A 15,039-nucleotide genomic window follows, 5' to 3' on the forward strand; every position below is an offset into this window, starting at 1 on the left:
TTAAGACAATCGCGGACTGATAAGTTTAAGGCTATTTGGTGTCAGGCTGTCCGTCCACAGCATCTTGACGTTACCGGTGGTCCAAAGGATAAAGGTCACAACAAAAGCAAATTGACTCAGAGTTGAAGAGTAACTTGTAACTTCAGTAACTTCATTTTTTGCCATTAGTTCACCCTGTGTCCTCTCTCTATGAAATGTACAGAGGAGTTGTTGGAGCATGTGGAGATTGTTCACGTTCACATTGAGCAAGCAGAGGCACCGTTTGGGACTTTTGCTTTTTTGCTTGCCATTTTGTTCACAGTTTAAAGTGAACAATTGATCATATTTACACAACATTCTGATTGAAAAGGTCAGCCTGGAACGTTTGCCTCTGTTTTTCAAATTTGAATGCATCTCAGGCTTCATGGTCAACGTACCACTAATCTCGCTTCATAGTATACCGCTCAGATGTCATATAACATGATGTGAACAGATGTGTTCTGCCTATATTGAAATTCTTAGGACAGCACTGTTCATTAAGTTTGTAGGAGGCAATCCACAAAGAAAAACATTTTCTGACAAACAGAAATTACAGTACAATGAAGGCACTGGTTTCTAGCAGAGGAGTCTAACTCTTATGAAATTTATCCTTGGATGTTCCTGAAGATAATTTCACTGTTTAAACTACAAGTACAGTCATGCAAAGCAAGTTAACACAAAACCAAGAGCTGTCCTATTCCAATCTTTCTGTTTCCTCTCCAGAGAGTTAAACTTAGTTTTTCAAATTCATTATCTGTAAGTGCTCCTTACTAAACAAAAAGCTTTCTTTTCATCACATTCTGGAGCATACTGCCATTGTCAGAAAAAAAACAAGACAACCTTGCTCAACTATGTACCTTTCGTTTTTGTATCATGCTGATTCAGCTGTGTGGGGCAAACCGTTGTAGCAGGGCTTCTCTTGTTCAGTGAGTGCTCCAACCTCTCCACTCATTAACTCACTTCAGATGCGTGCTGAAAATGCCAGATTTATTGTTGCATTAGGAAATGTAGATGCATTTCTCAATACTATTACAATCTAAACACAACTGAATACTCGGAGCGCTTTGGGTTGCACTATGTGCATGTTAAATGCGCTTTATAAATAAAACTGACTTGACTTGACTTGAATACCATTGTAATTTGTGTCTAAATGTGGGCCCTTCATTATTTTGATGATGGAAATGAAAATGGATATATTTGAAAACAGGTCCTGAACCGTATGGTTAAACCATATTACAGTATGATGATGCTCAATGATGTTTATTCCCCTGATCACCTAATCTTTTTCAGTCAGTTGCTGTCTGTTTTGGTTCCCCCTGCTGGTGGCCTGTGTACCGTCTCTGTGGATAAAAAAAATCAAATCAAATCAAATGTTTATTTGTCACATACATTATACAGGTAGCCTATAAATGCAGTGAAATGCTTGTTCCACTGACTCCAAGACTGTGCAAAGGAGATATAATATAAGGGAGAAGAATAAATAAAGAAAGAAAGTCCAAAGTGCAAAGTGTTTAGGCTATGCTGGTGCTCCTGCTACAATCCTCATTTAGAATCCTGATAGCCTGGGGGTAAAAACTTTTCCGCATTCTCTCCGTGTTGGACTTCAGGCAGCGGTAACGTTTTCCAGACCGTAGGATAGAGAAGAGGCAGTTGTTGGGGTGACTGGGATCCCTGATCATTTTTCTTGTTCTCGACTGACATCTCCTTATGTAAATTTCCTGTAGGTTGGATAGGGCACTTCTGGTGGTACGTTCAGCTGATCTCACTACTCTCTTCAGAGCTTTACGGTCTAGCTCAGTGCTATTTCCATACCAAGCTGTTATACTCTATGGTTATACTCCCAGTGATAACACTTTCAATGGTGGTTCTGTAAAAGTTCTTCAGTAGTTGTTGAGGTAGCTTGAAGTACTTGAGGCGTCTGAGGTGGAAAATACGCTGATGACCCTTTTTCACCAGTGAATTAATGTGTTTGGTCCAAGTCAGGTCTTCAAGATATTTTAAACTCTCTAGTCTCTACCCTTTCCACTTGAGTCATTGATCATAAGTGGTTGATAAATCTTATGCTGATCACGCCTGAAATCTATAAACATCTCCTTGGTCTTCGTAACATTCAGGAGGAGGTTGTTTTCCTGGCACCAGTTACATAACATAAGGCTGGATCACATGTGTTCTTCACTATCTGGTCGCAAACATTCCCGCAAAGTCTCAAAAACAGAGACAGCCACCAATTAACCCTCTAGCTCTCTGGGGGCTGGATCAGGGCCTTTACAACATCCTATATATTAGCTTATATATTTATATTGCCGAAAAGCCAAATAGGGGAGTAATATTTGGCTAATATGTTGACAATGACTGCCACATGAGATTAATGAACTGGGACAATGTTTTTCTTTGCAATTTTGATATTCCGAATAACTTTTCATTTCCGAATTGATTAATCATTCAAATTATGGAGATATTTGTGCGTTCTGTGTTTAGATTATTATGTACCCATAAGAAATCCTGAGCCACTAATGTCTGGTTGTTTGTTCAGGGTTCTTCCACATTGGTCGCCAGTTTTGTGTGTTATCTAATGAGCACAATTTATGATGTCTTAGCACAGTTTAGCTTAGCACATGTCTGCACCAGATAGTTTTCATGCTTGCAAAACCACTTTTCTTGTGTTGTGCTCAGAAGCATATACAGTGCTCAAATAGGTGTAGTTGGTCATTTGCTCATTTGGTCATTAGTTCATTTGCTCATTTGGTCAGTACTTATACTTAGTAAGTATAAGTACTCTTTTGATCCCGTGAGGGAAATTTGGTCTCTGCATTTATCCCAATCTGTGAATTAGTGAAACACACTCAGCACACAGTGAACAGAAGCACACACAAGCAATGGAAATATGTTGGACGAATGGTTAGGGTTAGGACAAGGGTATGGTAAGGCAGTAGTTTGACCTTTGACCTTTGACCTTGGGTTAGGGTTAGGGGAATGAATCCGCAAGCAATCCCGCTACAACAGCGGCGCTCGGGGAGCAGTGAGGGGTTAGGTGCTTTACTCAAGGGCACTTCAGCCGCTTCCTACCGGTCGGGGTTCGAACCGGCAACCCTCCGGTTATAAGTCCAAAGCGCTAACCAGTAGGCCACGGCTGCCCCAACCGTGACTCCAATCTGTGACTCCAGAGGCCACCTGAAAGGCATGTGCTTTCGTTCAGCCATCACACTGCATTCCCTGGCATTCCAGATGATCCTGCCATCCCAGATGACTCTGGCATTCCAGATGATCCTGCCATCCCAGATGACTCTGGCATTCCAGATGACTCTGGCATTCCAGATGAACCTGCCATTCCAGATGATTCTGCCATTCCAGATGATCCTGCCATTCCAGATGATTCTGGCTGTCTGGCTGCTCTCTGTGACGATTGGGCTCCCTCTCAGCTGTGAGGCAGCGATGGGCACACACACCTCTCAGCAGAGACCAGTGCCACTGCAGTAGGTCACTCCGCTGATGCGTGCATTCTGGCTTCATGTACATATTTTGGGATTCGCTGTCCTTCTGTGGCCACCAGGTCACAGTAGCCGTGCTGTAATGGCTGTATTGGCTGTATTGGCTGGTGACTCCAGAGGCCGGAGATTGAACACATGTTTGCAGCCCGTCAGCACACTGCAGTCCATGCTGTTCCTGGTGATTCTGGCTGCCTGTTCTCTGGGCCCCTCTCTTCACTGAACCTACTCTGTTGAGGCAGTGATGGGCATAGAGGCAAAGTCCTTTCAGGCAAGTCCCTCCACTCAGCGGCCATATTGCAACGCTTTTTGGGCGCTCATCAGGCATCCTATTCGGCAGAAATGCGCGTGTGCAAGGCTTCACGACACCAACCTTGCTCCAGCGGCGAGTTCACAACACATGATTGGCACGATGTCTTCACAACACACCATATGATTGGCTCAATGTATTCACATCACACCACATGATTGGCTCAATGTATTCACATGTCGACGTTTTGCCGAGGAAGGGGTGGGATATGTGTAGACAACTGCCATATTGGCATTACAAACTAACCCCATGCATTTCTATGGAGTATTTTTTGAGTGCTGTGTCTCCTCATTAGAAAGTCTCTGATAGAGGTCTCTCGATAGTGGAAAGCACATGCTGCCACTTGAGGGCCCCATCTGCTCTTCCTTTCCTGTGCGGAGCTGTGGTGTTATTGGTGCCGATTTTCAGGGATGGGCAGTATTTCTGATACATGTATTTAAAATACGAATACAAAATATTATTTTGTAATTTGTATTTGATTGAGATGATGGAATGTTGTCATATTTTGTATCAAAATACCTAAGTGTTACAAGTTTTAAAATGTAAAATACTTTCTGAGACATAGCATGATGACAACATACACTGTAAAAAATAAAAGTCAGGGCTGTCCAATTTATCAAACCATTACAGTTACAGTTACAAAACAGTCTAGTTTTGAATGAAATACAACCGTATTGTGTTCAAATAGTCAAAATAGGGTTTGTCACAGTTACTAAACCACAAAACATGAAAATAAGCAAACCCATGTTTTTCTTTCAAACACAATGTTATTACGTTGAACTGACCTACCCTACCGGTCGAAAGTTTGGGGTCATTTAGAAATTTCCATTCCAATCCATTATAGACAGAATACCAGCTGAGATCATTTGTATTGTTTGTTTTTTTTAATCACAGCAGCAGTTTTCAGATTACATTGTGTGCTTACATAATTGCGAAAGGGTTCTCGACTGTTGTAGAAAGAAATGGCTAAACTTTAATACAATATCTACATTGCCCTTCATCCAATCTTCTAAAGCCACATTCTGTTTAATAATCTGAATTAAAAGGCTAACTGAGAAAACATACATTGGAGAACCCTTTTTCTACCTTTTTCTACCAAGAATTTTTTTTACCAATTTCTAAGTGACACCAAACTTTTGAAGTGCATTTTGCCACAGCAATGCATTTATCCAACAGTGTCATATAAGATCATTGTGAAGCACCTACTGAACCAGTAAGGCAAATGAACACATGGGATGTCTTGGTGTCACCATTTAATTGCGTTCCCATGACCCTTCGCAAAAAGAACACTTAGATAATCACATAGCTAACATTGTTGGCAAAAGTTTTCATAACACATAACATAACAACATAAATCCAGCAGTTTTTTTTTTCTCAATTAGAATAAATAACTTAGAATGTGGCAACAATTCACTTGGCATTTCCCTCCCAGCAATTTCAGACCCCCCCTGAGCACATACCAGAAGCCTAGATCTTCCATGTAGGAACTTCCCAGTATCAAGCACTAGGTGGTACCAATGAGCTGCAAAAATGTTCCTGGAACAGGGCATATCCCTCCCCTTAGGGAGTAAAGCCACTGACGTCACCTCAAGTGCAAGAAGGAAGGAAAGCGTACAGTGAAAGCTGTCATTAAGTAGTTGTAGCGACAGTACGGCAAACCCTCACTGAGTTCGGGCGCTACTGGTACACTCTAGCTGAGACTCCAACCGCCGGTTCAGCAATTACGCAAGAAGCAGAAATATACCTAAACAGATCAAAGCCCTCAAACTGGTCTGAGAGCAATACTAGAAATTCTTTATGATATGGCAGATGTGATGCAAGCCAACGAGTCCGCTCAAGAGGACGTGGTCAATCGATTCGCTCGCAAAGGTGCGCTGAAGCAGAAGAACGTCCATGAAGTGAAGAACCACAAATTTATCGCAAGATTTTTCAAACAACCGACTTTCTGCAGCCACTGCACTGACTTCATCTGGTAAGCGTATCGGCTTTCTACAAACAGCCTGTTGAATAGAACAAGCGCAACGTTACGTTCCTGAAATCTTCCACATTTGTTATCAAGTTTTGCTTTTAACCTCACGAGACACTACGGTCGTCCTTAGCGTTCCTAAAGTGCAGTGAACCGTACCTTAACATTTGCGCTATGGAATATTTTGTAGCATTACGGAAACTATGTATAAGGCCAACCTTGCCTGTTTGGTAGCAAGAAACGAACACGTTGACACCCATTCCTTTGGAAAGAAATTATGTCAGAACTTTGACATTTAATGTAGTTATGATGTGCGTGTCTGATCGCATGTTCAACTTCAGTTTTGTTTCATTAGGTTTCATCTAAGCTGGGCAATACCAGTACTCTTTTTTTGGCTTTCGAATACTTTTTTAAAAACGAATGAATTTACATGTACCACACAGACCCACCCTTATTTGCTTCTTGCCATGGTCAAGGCAAGGGGGTGTGTATATTGGAACGGTAGTTTGTACTATGGACGGAGGTATTGAAATGTAATGTGGCTGGCGAGGCAAACAGGTCATGGTGTCAAAAACAAATATGTGGGCCTAGCTAACACGAGTGAATTCGACTGGGCCAAAGGACGACCAATGGATGACCACATCATTTTGGAGTTAGGCTACTACAGAATGACAGCTTCATATGCCTCTTTCATTCAAAACATGGGGCACATTCAGTTGTTTAGGACAACAATCAAAGACCGTAGTAGCCTACTGTCACCATGTAAAGGAGATCTAAGTATAACCTACATGTACACAAGTTTGCATATTGACACAGCCTAACTATAGCTTTGAAAGGGAATAAAACAGTCTGTTAATTTTGTATTCAATAATCGGGCCTAACCTGTTGAGTGAAAGAAATTGACTTGCGTAAATAGTCATGAAAATTTCATGATAGCTTTTTGAAAAGTAATGGAAATTTTGTAATGTTGATGGTGAAAATAGAACCTGCTAAAAGTTTGTCTACACTCACTGCTTCAAATATTCTTGACCGCTGGTTCACAATAAAATAAAACTTTTCTCTGTACAATATTAAGTACTTCACATAACCTTTAATGAATGTTTTATTGTTTAATATATGTTTTAGGGTCTGAAATCACTTCAGAATAATGTAGACTGTAAATGCCAATATGACTCATAGTAGAATTCTGCATGAGTCTAGAAGAACGCTTTAACTGTTTCAGATTATTAGTCTGAGAGAAGCCACTGATAGCTAAAAGCCCATTAAGGGATTTAGGAAGTTGTGTTCTTCCTCTGTGGCAGTACATGCGCTTATTCATCTGACCTATGTATCACTCTTTTCTCTCTCTCTCTCTCTCTCTCTCTCTCTCTCTCTCTTCCTCCCCCTGTTCTTTCTCTCTCCTCAGGGGATTTGGCAAGCAAGGATTTCAGTGCCAAGGTAAGAGATTGAATTGATTGATGCATGAGCCTCACCTCATTGCCTGGCTCATGTCTCCCAGGTAAAGATGGTTCAATAAAGTACAGTTCTGATCAGTTGGTCATGTCTCTGCGCAGCCTATACACCTGAAAAAATGTGAATGAAGAGGCTGTGATTGTGAATAAGACTGCAAGGGAGAAAAAGACCTTTGACGTGGAAGGCGTCTCCCTGTTGTACGTGCACAATACAGGCCATGTTAAACTATTCAGTATCTGTTTCAGTAATGCTTTCACGCATAACTTATGAGGCAGGATATGTAGTGATTGTAGTGGTTCATGATTCATGTCAGGCAGAAGAAACACTTCACAGAAATGTTTAGAGAATTATGCTTCTGAGAGATATTCTAGAATGCTCAAAAGTTCCTGAAAAGTCAGCACAGGTAGGTGAGATTGCTAAAAGAAGGCCTGGTTATCCCAAACTGTGACCTTTACACGTTTAATAAAACATTTGCTACATTAGTAGACCCCTGCGCCCTCTGAGGAAATGACTGATGCTGACACAGCAAAAGAAGGCCTTGTTGTCTTAAAATCTTAACCTCACATCTTCTTTACACTGGGTAGAGTTAAGGTGGAGCATCGCATCCTTTGCAAGTTATGAAGCCGCAAACTGCCTTGATTAGTCGAGCCAGACGGTGATTCACAGCTTGCTGAAGCTCTGTGTGCAGAAAATAAATCTTTAACACCCCCTGCGACGTCTCTCCTCAGAGGCTCGGCGTCCGTGAACAGCTCGCGCCGTGGGATGCGGCAGGTTTTGACACCTAGGACACTGGAAAATTAACATGTTTCTTTCAACAGGGCGTTAGTGGCTCTGAGCCAGGATGGTTGTGCGGATGACAGCGGGGGCCTTACTGTACTTCATTACAAGTTATAGCCAGCGCAGGATGCATTGTGTAACGCATCTTACATCAGCTGTTCAGTGTCAGTGATGGTTGTGTTTGTTTCCTGAAAGAGACTGTTCAGCATTGTTACGGGAGGATGGTTGTTTGGTGGTGAGGCTGATTGACAGATTGGTTTGTGTAGCCTCACTTGATTTTGTGTTTAGATGGCAATAGCTCTATGTCTTCTGGGCTCCTAAATTCTCGTCACCCGTGCTTGTTTATCCGCCTGCTGCCAAATTGAACTGAATGGGAGGTGTTCTTCTCGGGGAAGATTGGCTGGACTGACAGCAAATCAAATCAAATCCCGCACGCTCGTCCTGTGAGGGATGACTCACCCATCAGTTGGCTGGCTCGTCAAGCACAAGCCAACTGCCACTTCTCCATAGGATGCTGGGCTATACTCACAATCCAAGGGGCTACTGTGGCACATTACAAAACAAACAAAACACTGCATTTATCTGATCCCAAAAAAGTGCTGTGCGGCAACTTATACACTGAAACATACGGGAAAACTGTAGGATCTAGCCAGAAAATGTTTGTAAACGTTTTTAATAGACACTAACAGTGACACTGGGGAGAGACAACAGCGTTTACAGGTTGCTGTGTGTTGTCTCGTTCCATTCACAAAGGACCTCCAGCCCCGCTGACAGTCAGTCTGGGCCAAGGGAAGGAAAAGAATAATTACTGTAATTATCTGTGGCCACAGCGTGAGCTGATGTTCCTCCATCTCCAACTAAAAAATGCCTGCGGCGGGAGGCCAGACATACTGCTGCTGCTGCTGCTGCTGGAGTTGTTGTTGTTGTTGTTGTTGTTGTTGTTGTGGTGGTGGTGCTTGGAGAGGCACTACTAGCCTAGCTGTCCCAACGGGGTTTATTACTGTATTGTCTTCTGCATCGTTCAGCACATTTCTTTAATATGAAGAAATGCGCTAATGTAGATGTTACGATGGAGACACACATGGATGTATTCAGGAAGGAGTGCTAGAGCGATGGAAATGAGGGGAGGGGAAGTGAGGGTTGGAGAGAGATAAAAATATGCTGCTTCTTAACATTGGTGTCTACTGGCAGCCTGCCCAGTGAGCATGCGTTACTGAAATTACTTGTTGACTTAAAGACAAAAGTTGACTTGATACGCTAGATCTCTCGTGTGCACAGGTGTGCACTGGCATCCGTCTTCAGCATTGTCCTTATGTAATGAACCTTAGAACAGAGTTGCAGGTTTTTGTAGCATTCTTTAACTGCACTGCACTGACATTCCTTAGGCAGTGAGGTAATCCTCTTCTTCTCCAGTGAGGTAGTCCTCTTCTTCTCCAACAAATAAACAAAGAAGGCCACAAAGGCATTCGTATGGATTGAGAGCCTCAGGGTGTAAATGGTGGTGGATGTGTCAGTGTCATGTCTCTCAGGTCTTAGAGGTTTCAAAGTCTCTGCCATAAACACCTTCCTACACACATACAAACTTCAGCAAGTCTACCAGAGAATGATTGAGCCTGTGTAAAGGTTTACGGTCCTCTGTTTAAACAAGTAGTCATATGTCAGAGATAAGGGCAACGTTGTTGACAGTGTCTAGGCGTGGTGCAGTTTACCTACTTTTGAATAGTTTATGGTGACTAAGCACTGAATGCACTTTAGGTGAAGCAATGACCGGGAGTCCTCTTCAGGGCATTCCCATAATGGACTTTTGGATTAGAGCTGGCCCCTCGTCTGTGCTGGACGCGGCCTCGTGTGTAGAGATACTGCTGGAGATTGAGACGAATTTTCTTGCGAGACCAGAGAGGTAGAATATCATACCTCTAAAAGAGCAAACCTTACCTCTTTGCAAAACTGAACTGCACCCTTAAGCCACAACAAAATGAGATCGTCCATAAAACTGTTAAGTCCAAAATTCACCTCGGTGCATTTAGCATGGCTGTACTTTATACTGTAGTCTCGTAATTCGGTGTGTGTGTGGATGTGAGAACCAGTATAATAGTAGTTAACCAGTATACTTTATGCGTATCTATTAGTTATACACTCCCATTTAATCCAATTGTAGTTTTCCATCTTATCACTTTGTCCAAATAGATGTCACGGCCAGTAATATGGTATAATGGAAGTGATCTGAAGTGGCCGTAGTTCCTTGTGTTTACCACCGTGAGCCGATTGCACTCTCTCTGCCCCCTCCGCCCTCTCTCTCTGGCTCTCTTACACTCTCTTCTCTTCTAAATCAGGCCCAGTGTCTGTTGAATAAATAATGCGTGCGATCTGCTCCCTAATTAAGATGGAGGCGCGACAAGGGGCCGTATCAGCTGTGCTGCTCCGAGCCAAAGGGCCTGCTTAAAAATACCTGCCTCTCACATCTATTATTGAGCAGGTGCCTTGGAATCGGTGGCGGAGACAACAGCCGAGCAAATTGAAAGACAGGAGCAGAGCTGGGAGGGAGAGAGGGAGAGAGAGAGAGAGAGAAGTGTTTAATTATGATCAGCTGTGCTGACGTGTTGCTGCCAGGCGAAATTCATTTGGGTATCTGACTCCTGGTGAAGAAGTCTTATTTCTCAGCAGGTCCAGGTCCAGGGATATTAGGCCACATTATTGTCTGATTTGAGTGCTGGCTTTAATTGCCTGGGAGCACTCCAGAGCACTTGGTTTGTTTATCTTAATTGTTTTGTGATATTACTACATCGAAACACCTTGTGAGTGTGGCTTTCATCCTCGTATCTGTAAATGAACACCCAGCTTTGAGACTGAGTGGGCCAACATTGGTAGAGCCCCTCACCCCAACCTCAGGCACCGTGCATGTAGGCGCCGACACTTTCTGCCACTTGCCTACGCACACTCCAGCGTCGACATTTTCAACTGATAAACATCGGATTTTATGGATTTGTGGCAACAAAAAAAGAGCTGAATCGTAATCTACGCACTGGCGGCAAAAGATTTGTGTTGAAAACAGTGGAATCTTATGGAATCGAACATCGAAAGCGGAGTTCACCACACTCATGTGGGCGCCTATGTCTGCCGTATGAGGAATCAGGGCTTGAAGGAAACTCCAGGCAGTGCGCACGCATATGGTTCTAGTCCAGTACGCACGCAGGTGTCTAGTCAGCTGGCCTGCTCGCTCGCACGCCTCCCATTGTTTTGGCTCCCACAGCCAGCCGTGCCACTCCGAGACTCTCATTTCACTGAACTGCCTCCAGACAACTTTATCTTCTCTACAAATAGCTGACAACATGAGAAATTAGTTTTTTTTTCTCTCTCACACACACACTGTTGTGCAGTGCACTAAATCTAGGCCCAAAATGTTATCTGTGTGCATTAGAGTCTACATAGTCATTCATCACCAAAACGGCTTTCCTACCACCATGACGGTCTAATAAACTACAGCGATACAAGCGAGTTGGAAGCCATTCAACAGCAGTCAGTGCCAGATACAGTGTTTAGAAAACTCTTAATCCATATAGATCCTCTGGGTGTGGCAAAAACAAGCACTGTTTGGCTGACTGTTTAGCTGGACTGTTGGTCTAGGTTAGGCTATTATTAGGCATGCAGTTTTTGATGGAGAGAAAAATAAATAGGGGAGGAGAGATGGACAGAGAGATTGAGAGAGGGAGAGAGATGGATGGAGACAAGAAGAGATTCAGAGAGGGAGAGAGATGGACGGAGACAAGAAGAGATTCAGAGAGGAACAGTGGGGCTACGCCGTGGCACGTGTCACTGGAGCGTTCCGTTCCTGTTGCGTCTGCTGCAACAATTAGCTTCCGCTATGATCACTGGAACTAGCTACACCAGACGTGATAGCGGAGCATATATATATGTGCCAGTCTTCTAAAATTATTTTTACGTGCCGCGAACGGAACGTTTCAGTTACAGTACGCACCCGGTGAAGCCTGCCTGTAAGATCGACAGGGGGACAGGCTTGAAGGCTCCTTTGACAAGTCATAACACATCTCCTCAAAGGCCCGACGCAACTCTCCCTGCTGCCAGAAATAATGGGTTTTTCTGGTCTCTGAGACATATGAAGTTACTTTTTTCATGATGGTTAATCATACATCTCATTTCTAGGCCTATTGAACAGGCAGGCGTAAGAAATCTAGAACACATGGAAAGCTAGGCTGTCATATAGTCATCAGATGAATTGATCATCATAGCATAGCGTGATTGCAGCCCACACAGACATGTAAATGCATGTGGTATGTCGTACCAAAATGGTTTAGCTAATGTCTGTGGTTCTTTTCTAGTTAGTCAGGGTTATGGAAGAATAGAGATACAAGTCAGTTTGAAGTGGGCAATGAGTGAGTGTGTTATGATTGTATCTCATTGGGTCTGTGTATGAGACAGCGACAAACGATGGCAGACAGACTCCAAACTGAACTCGCTCTGCGTAAACTGTGTTCAGCAGCCAAGTGTCAACAGGAAATGTTCATCTTCCTCCTGACCTTCCCTCCCAGTGCCGTCCTACCCCCTCTCTCTCACCCACTCACCCACCCACCCACTCACTCACTGTCTCTCTCTCACTCACTGTCTCTCTCTCTCTCTCTCTCTCTCACTTTCTGTCTCTCCCCCGTCTGTCTACATGATCAGTCACGGGCCACTGAGGTTTTCTTACATCACATGTGTCTGTGGTCGGCAACATTTACTCATGGCAAGTCTGTTCTTAGTCTCCTAATATACAGAGAGAGAGAGAGAGAGAGAAAGAAGGAGAGAGGGAGAGAGAGAGAGAGAGAGAGAGAGAGAGAGAAAGAAAGAAATAGAGGAAGCAATGATTGTGTGAGAGACAGATGAGAGAGAGAGAGAGAGAGAGAGAGAGAGAGATAGAGATATATACAGAAAGAGAGCGAGACACAGAAAGAGAGTGAGACAGATAGAGGCAGTCTTTACCGTTTCTCTTGCAACAACCCTTCATCTGACTAAATTGCAGGGGTTTGCCCAGCAATCACCTGTCCTGTCATAGCCCCTCGCTGGTCTGTCCAACCTCTCTGTCATCACGCGGTATCTCCGTTCCGTCTGACCGCCTCGGTTTCTGAGCAAGCTCTTGAAACGTACAGGTTTGACTGGACAGTGCTTGTGGAATTCCTACTCTGTTTATGTCTCATGAGCAGGCCCTGAGAAATGCTCTGTTTATGTCTCGTGAGCAGGCCCAGAGAAATGCTCATGTTCCCGTGGCCGTTTCTCTGGACTGCTGATGGCGACGGTGACATGGCCTTGCTGCCGGTCCGTGTCTGTTTTAGTAACGCGTGCCTCGGAGCAGGGGTCAGAGACTGACAGTGTGGACTCGCTCCATTATATAATCTCTGGCCCTCCTCCAGGAGTCCGCTCAGCCCAAGAATTTAAAGCCTTCTTTAGGAATACACACACACACATACACACATACACACACACATACCCACATGCTCACACACCCACAAGCTCACACACCCACACGCTCCCACACATTCACGCACATGCACTCACACACCCACACACACACACACACACACGCTCTCACACACGCACACCCACACGCTCACACACACACACACACACACACACACACACACACACACTCTTCTTAGACTCACTCACACACACACACACACACAGACAAGCGAATGCTTGATCTCTGTTTTCTTCTGTCTCCTATGTGTCCTTGTGTCTTTTTGTAGAAACTCCCTCTAAAAGGAGCAATAGATCAGGACTGGCTTATCTGTTCAAGACTCCCAGTCTGGTGTTGTCTTACACCATAAAAACCACCCATATACATATACACCTATACACACATGCACACATACACACACACACACACACACACACACATACAGATACTGTACACACACACATACACACGTACACACATGCACAAATGCACACATACACATGCACATACACACATATACACATACACATACACACACACACATACAGTTATACTCCCCCGACACTCCCATCTCCACTCTGGCCTGCAGTTGCCTTTGCGAGTCTCACAGCGTTCTCTAGCCCTGGGTTGGACTGCTGTTGTTTTTGTGTCCCTGGTCCCCTTTGTGCGCCTGTCAGATGGGAGTTCCTCACCGTGTAAGTGCTTTGTCATGCTCGCTTGCTCGCTCGCCGTGAATGAAATGGAAGAGTCGGGACCACTTATGCAGGCTTGAGAGAACAAGCTCAGGATTGCAGGTTTAGCTCTACTTGGATGTTCTATAATCTGTTTGTACCCTGAAACACTATTAATGTAGGCTGATTATTAGACTAAATACAGCTGAGACAGGCTCGGGAGGAGATGTGGTGGTGTTGAGTATACTTTTAAAAAGTGCACTTTGTTTGTTCCCCTGTGGATGAAGACATAATCTGTATTGTATTAAAGGGTAAGCCTGATAATAATCCAAACAAAGCAATGTTTATTCCTCTTTTTAGAGGCTCATAGCGGTGGTCATCTTCGAAAGTTCAGGTTTTTCCCCCATTCTGAAATGTGGATTACAGGGGACAGTCAGTGACCTCCCCTTGGGCTGGATTAGTAATCCCTTCGAGGTCAGGCTTGCTCTCTCACAGGCACTCGCTGGGGATGATGGGATTGGGATTGAGATTATATCAGTCCCTGCCTTTCTCCCTCTCCCTCTCTCCCTCTTCCCCTCTCTCTCTCTCTCTCTCTCTCTCTCTCTCTCACTCCTGCCCATATCCCTCTCTCTCTCTCTCTCTCTCTCACTCTCACTCCTGCCCATATCCCTCTCCCTATTCTCTCTCTCTCTCTCTCTCACTCCTGCCCATATCCCTCTCCCTATTCTCTCTCTTTCTCACTCTGTCTCTCTCCCGTTCCCTCATTCCCTTTCCCACTGTCCAGCTCCGTCGTCCCCCTCTTCTTCCTCCCGGGTGGCTCTCTAGCAGGCCGCAGCAGAGCCAGAGTGGAGGCAGATTAGAGGTGTGATTTGAATAGGCCGGCCTGCGGAGCGAGCCTGTGATAACGC

At 44.2% G+C, this 15,039-nt stretch overlaps 1 protein-coding gene across 3 annotated transcripts in view; it reads left to right on the forward strand.

Moving 5' to 3' along the window:
- Positions 1-5,423: 5,423 nt before the first annotated feature.
- Positions 5,424-15,039, forward strand: part of prkcaa (protein kinase C, alpha, a) — a 155,317-nt gene continuing 145,701 nt past the window's right edge. For all 3 annotated transcript variants that reach the window (XM_042103080.1, XM_042103081.1, XM_042103083.1), the window contains exons 1-2: positions 5,424-5,785; positions 7,185-7,216. In XM_042103080.1, coding sequence (XP_041959014.1) covers positions 5,616-5,785; positions 7,185-7,216 — 202 coding nt within the window. In that variant the 5' untranslated portion in view covers positions 5,424-5,615. The remainder of the gene's footprint in view (positions 5,786-7,184; positions 7,217-15,039) is intronic.

Source organism: Alosa sapidissima, chromosome 9 (genome assembly GCF_018492685.1).
Source record: "Alosa sapidissima isolate fAloSap1 chromosome 9, fAloSap1.pri, whole genome shotgun sequence".
Lineage (NCBI taxonomy): Eukaryota > Metazoa > Chordata > Actinopteri > Clupeiformes > Clupeidae > Alosa > Alosa sapidissima.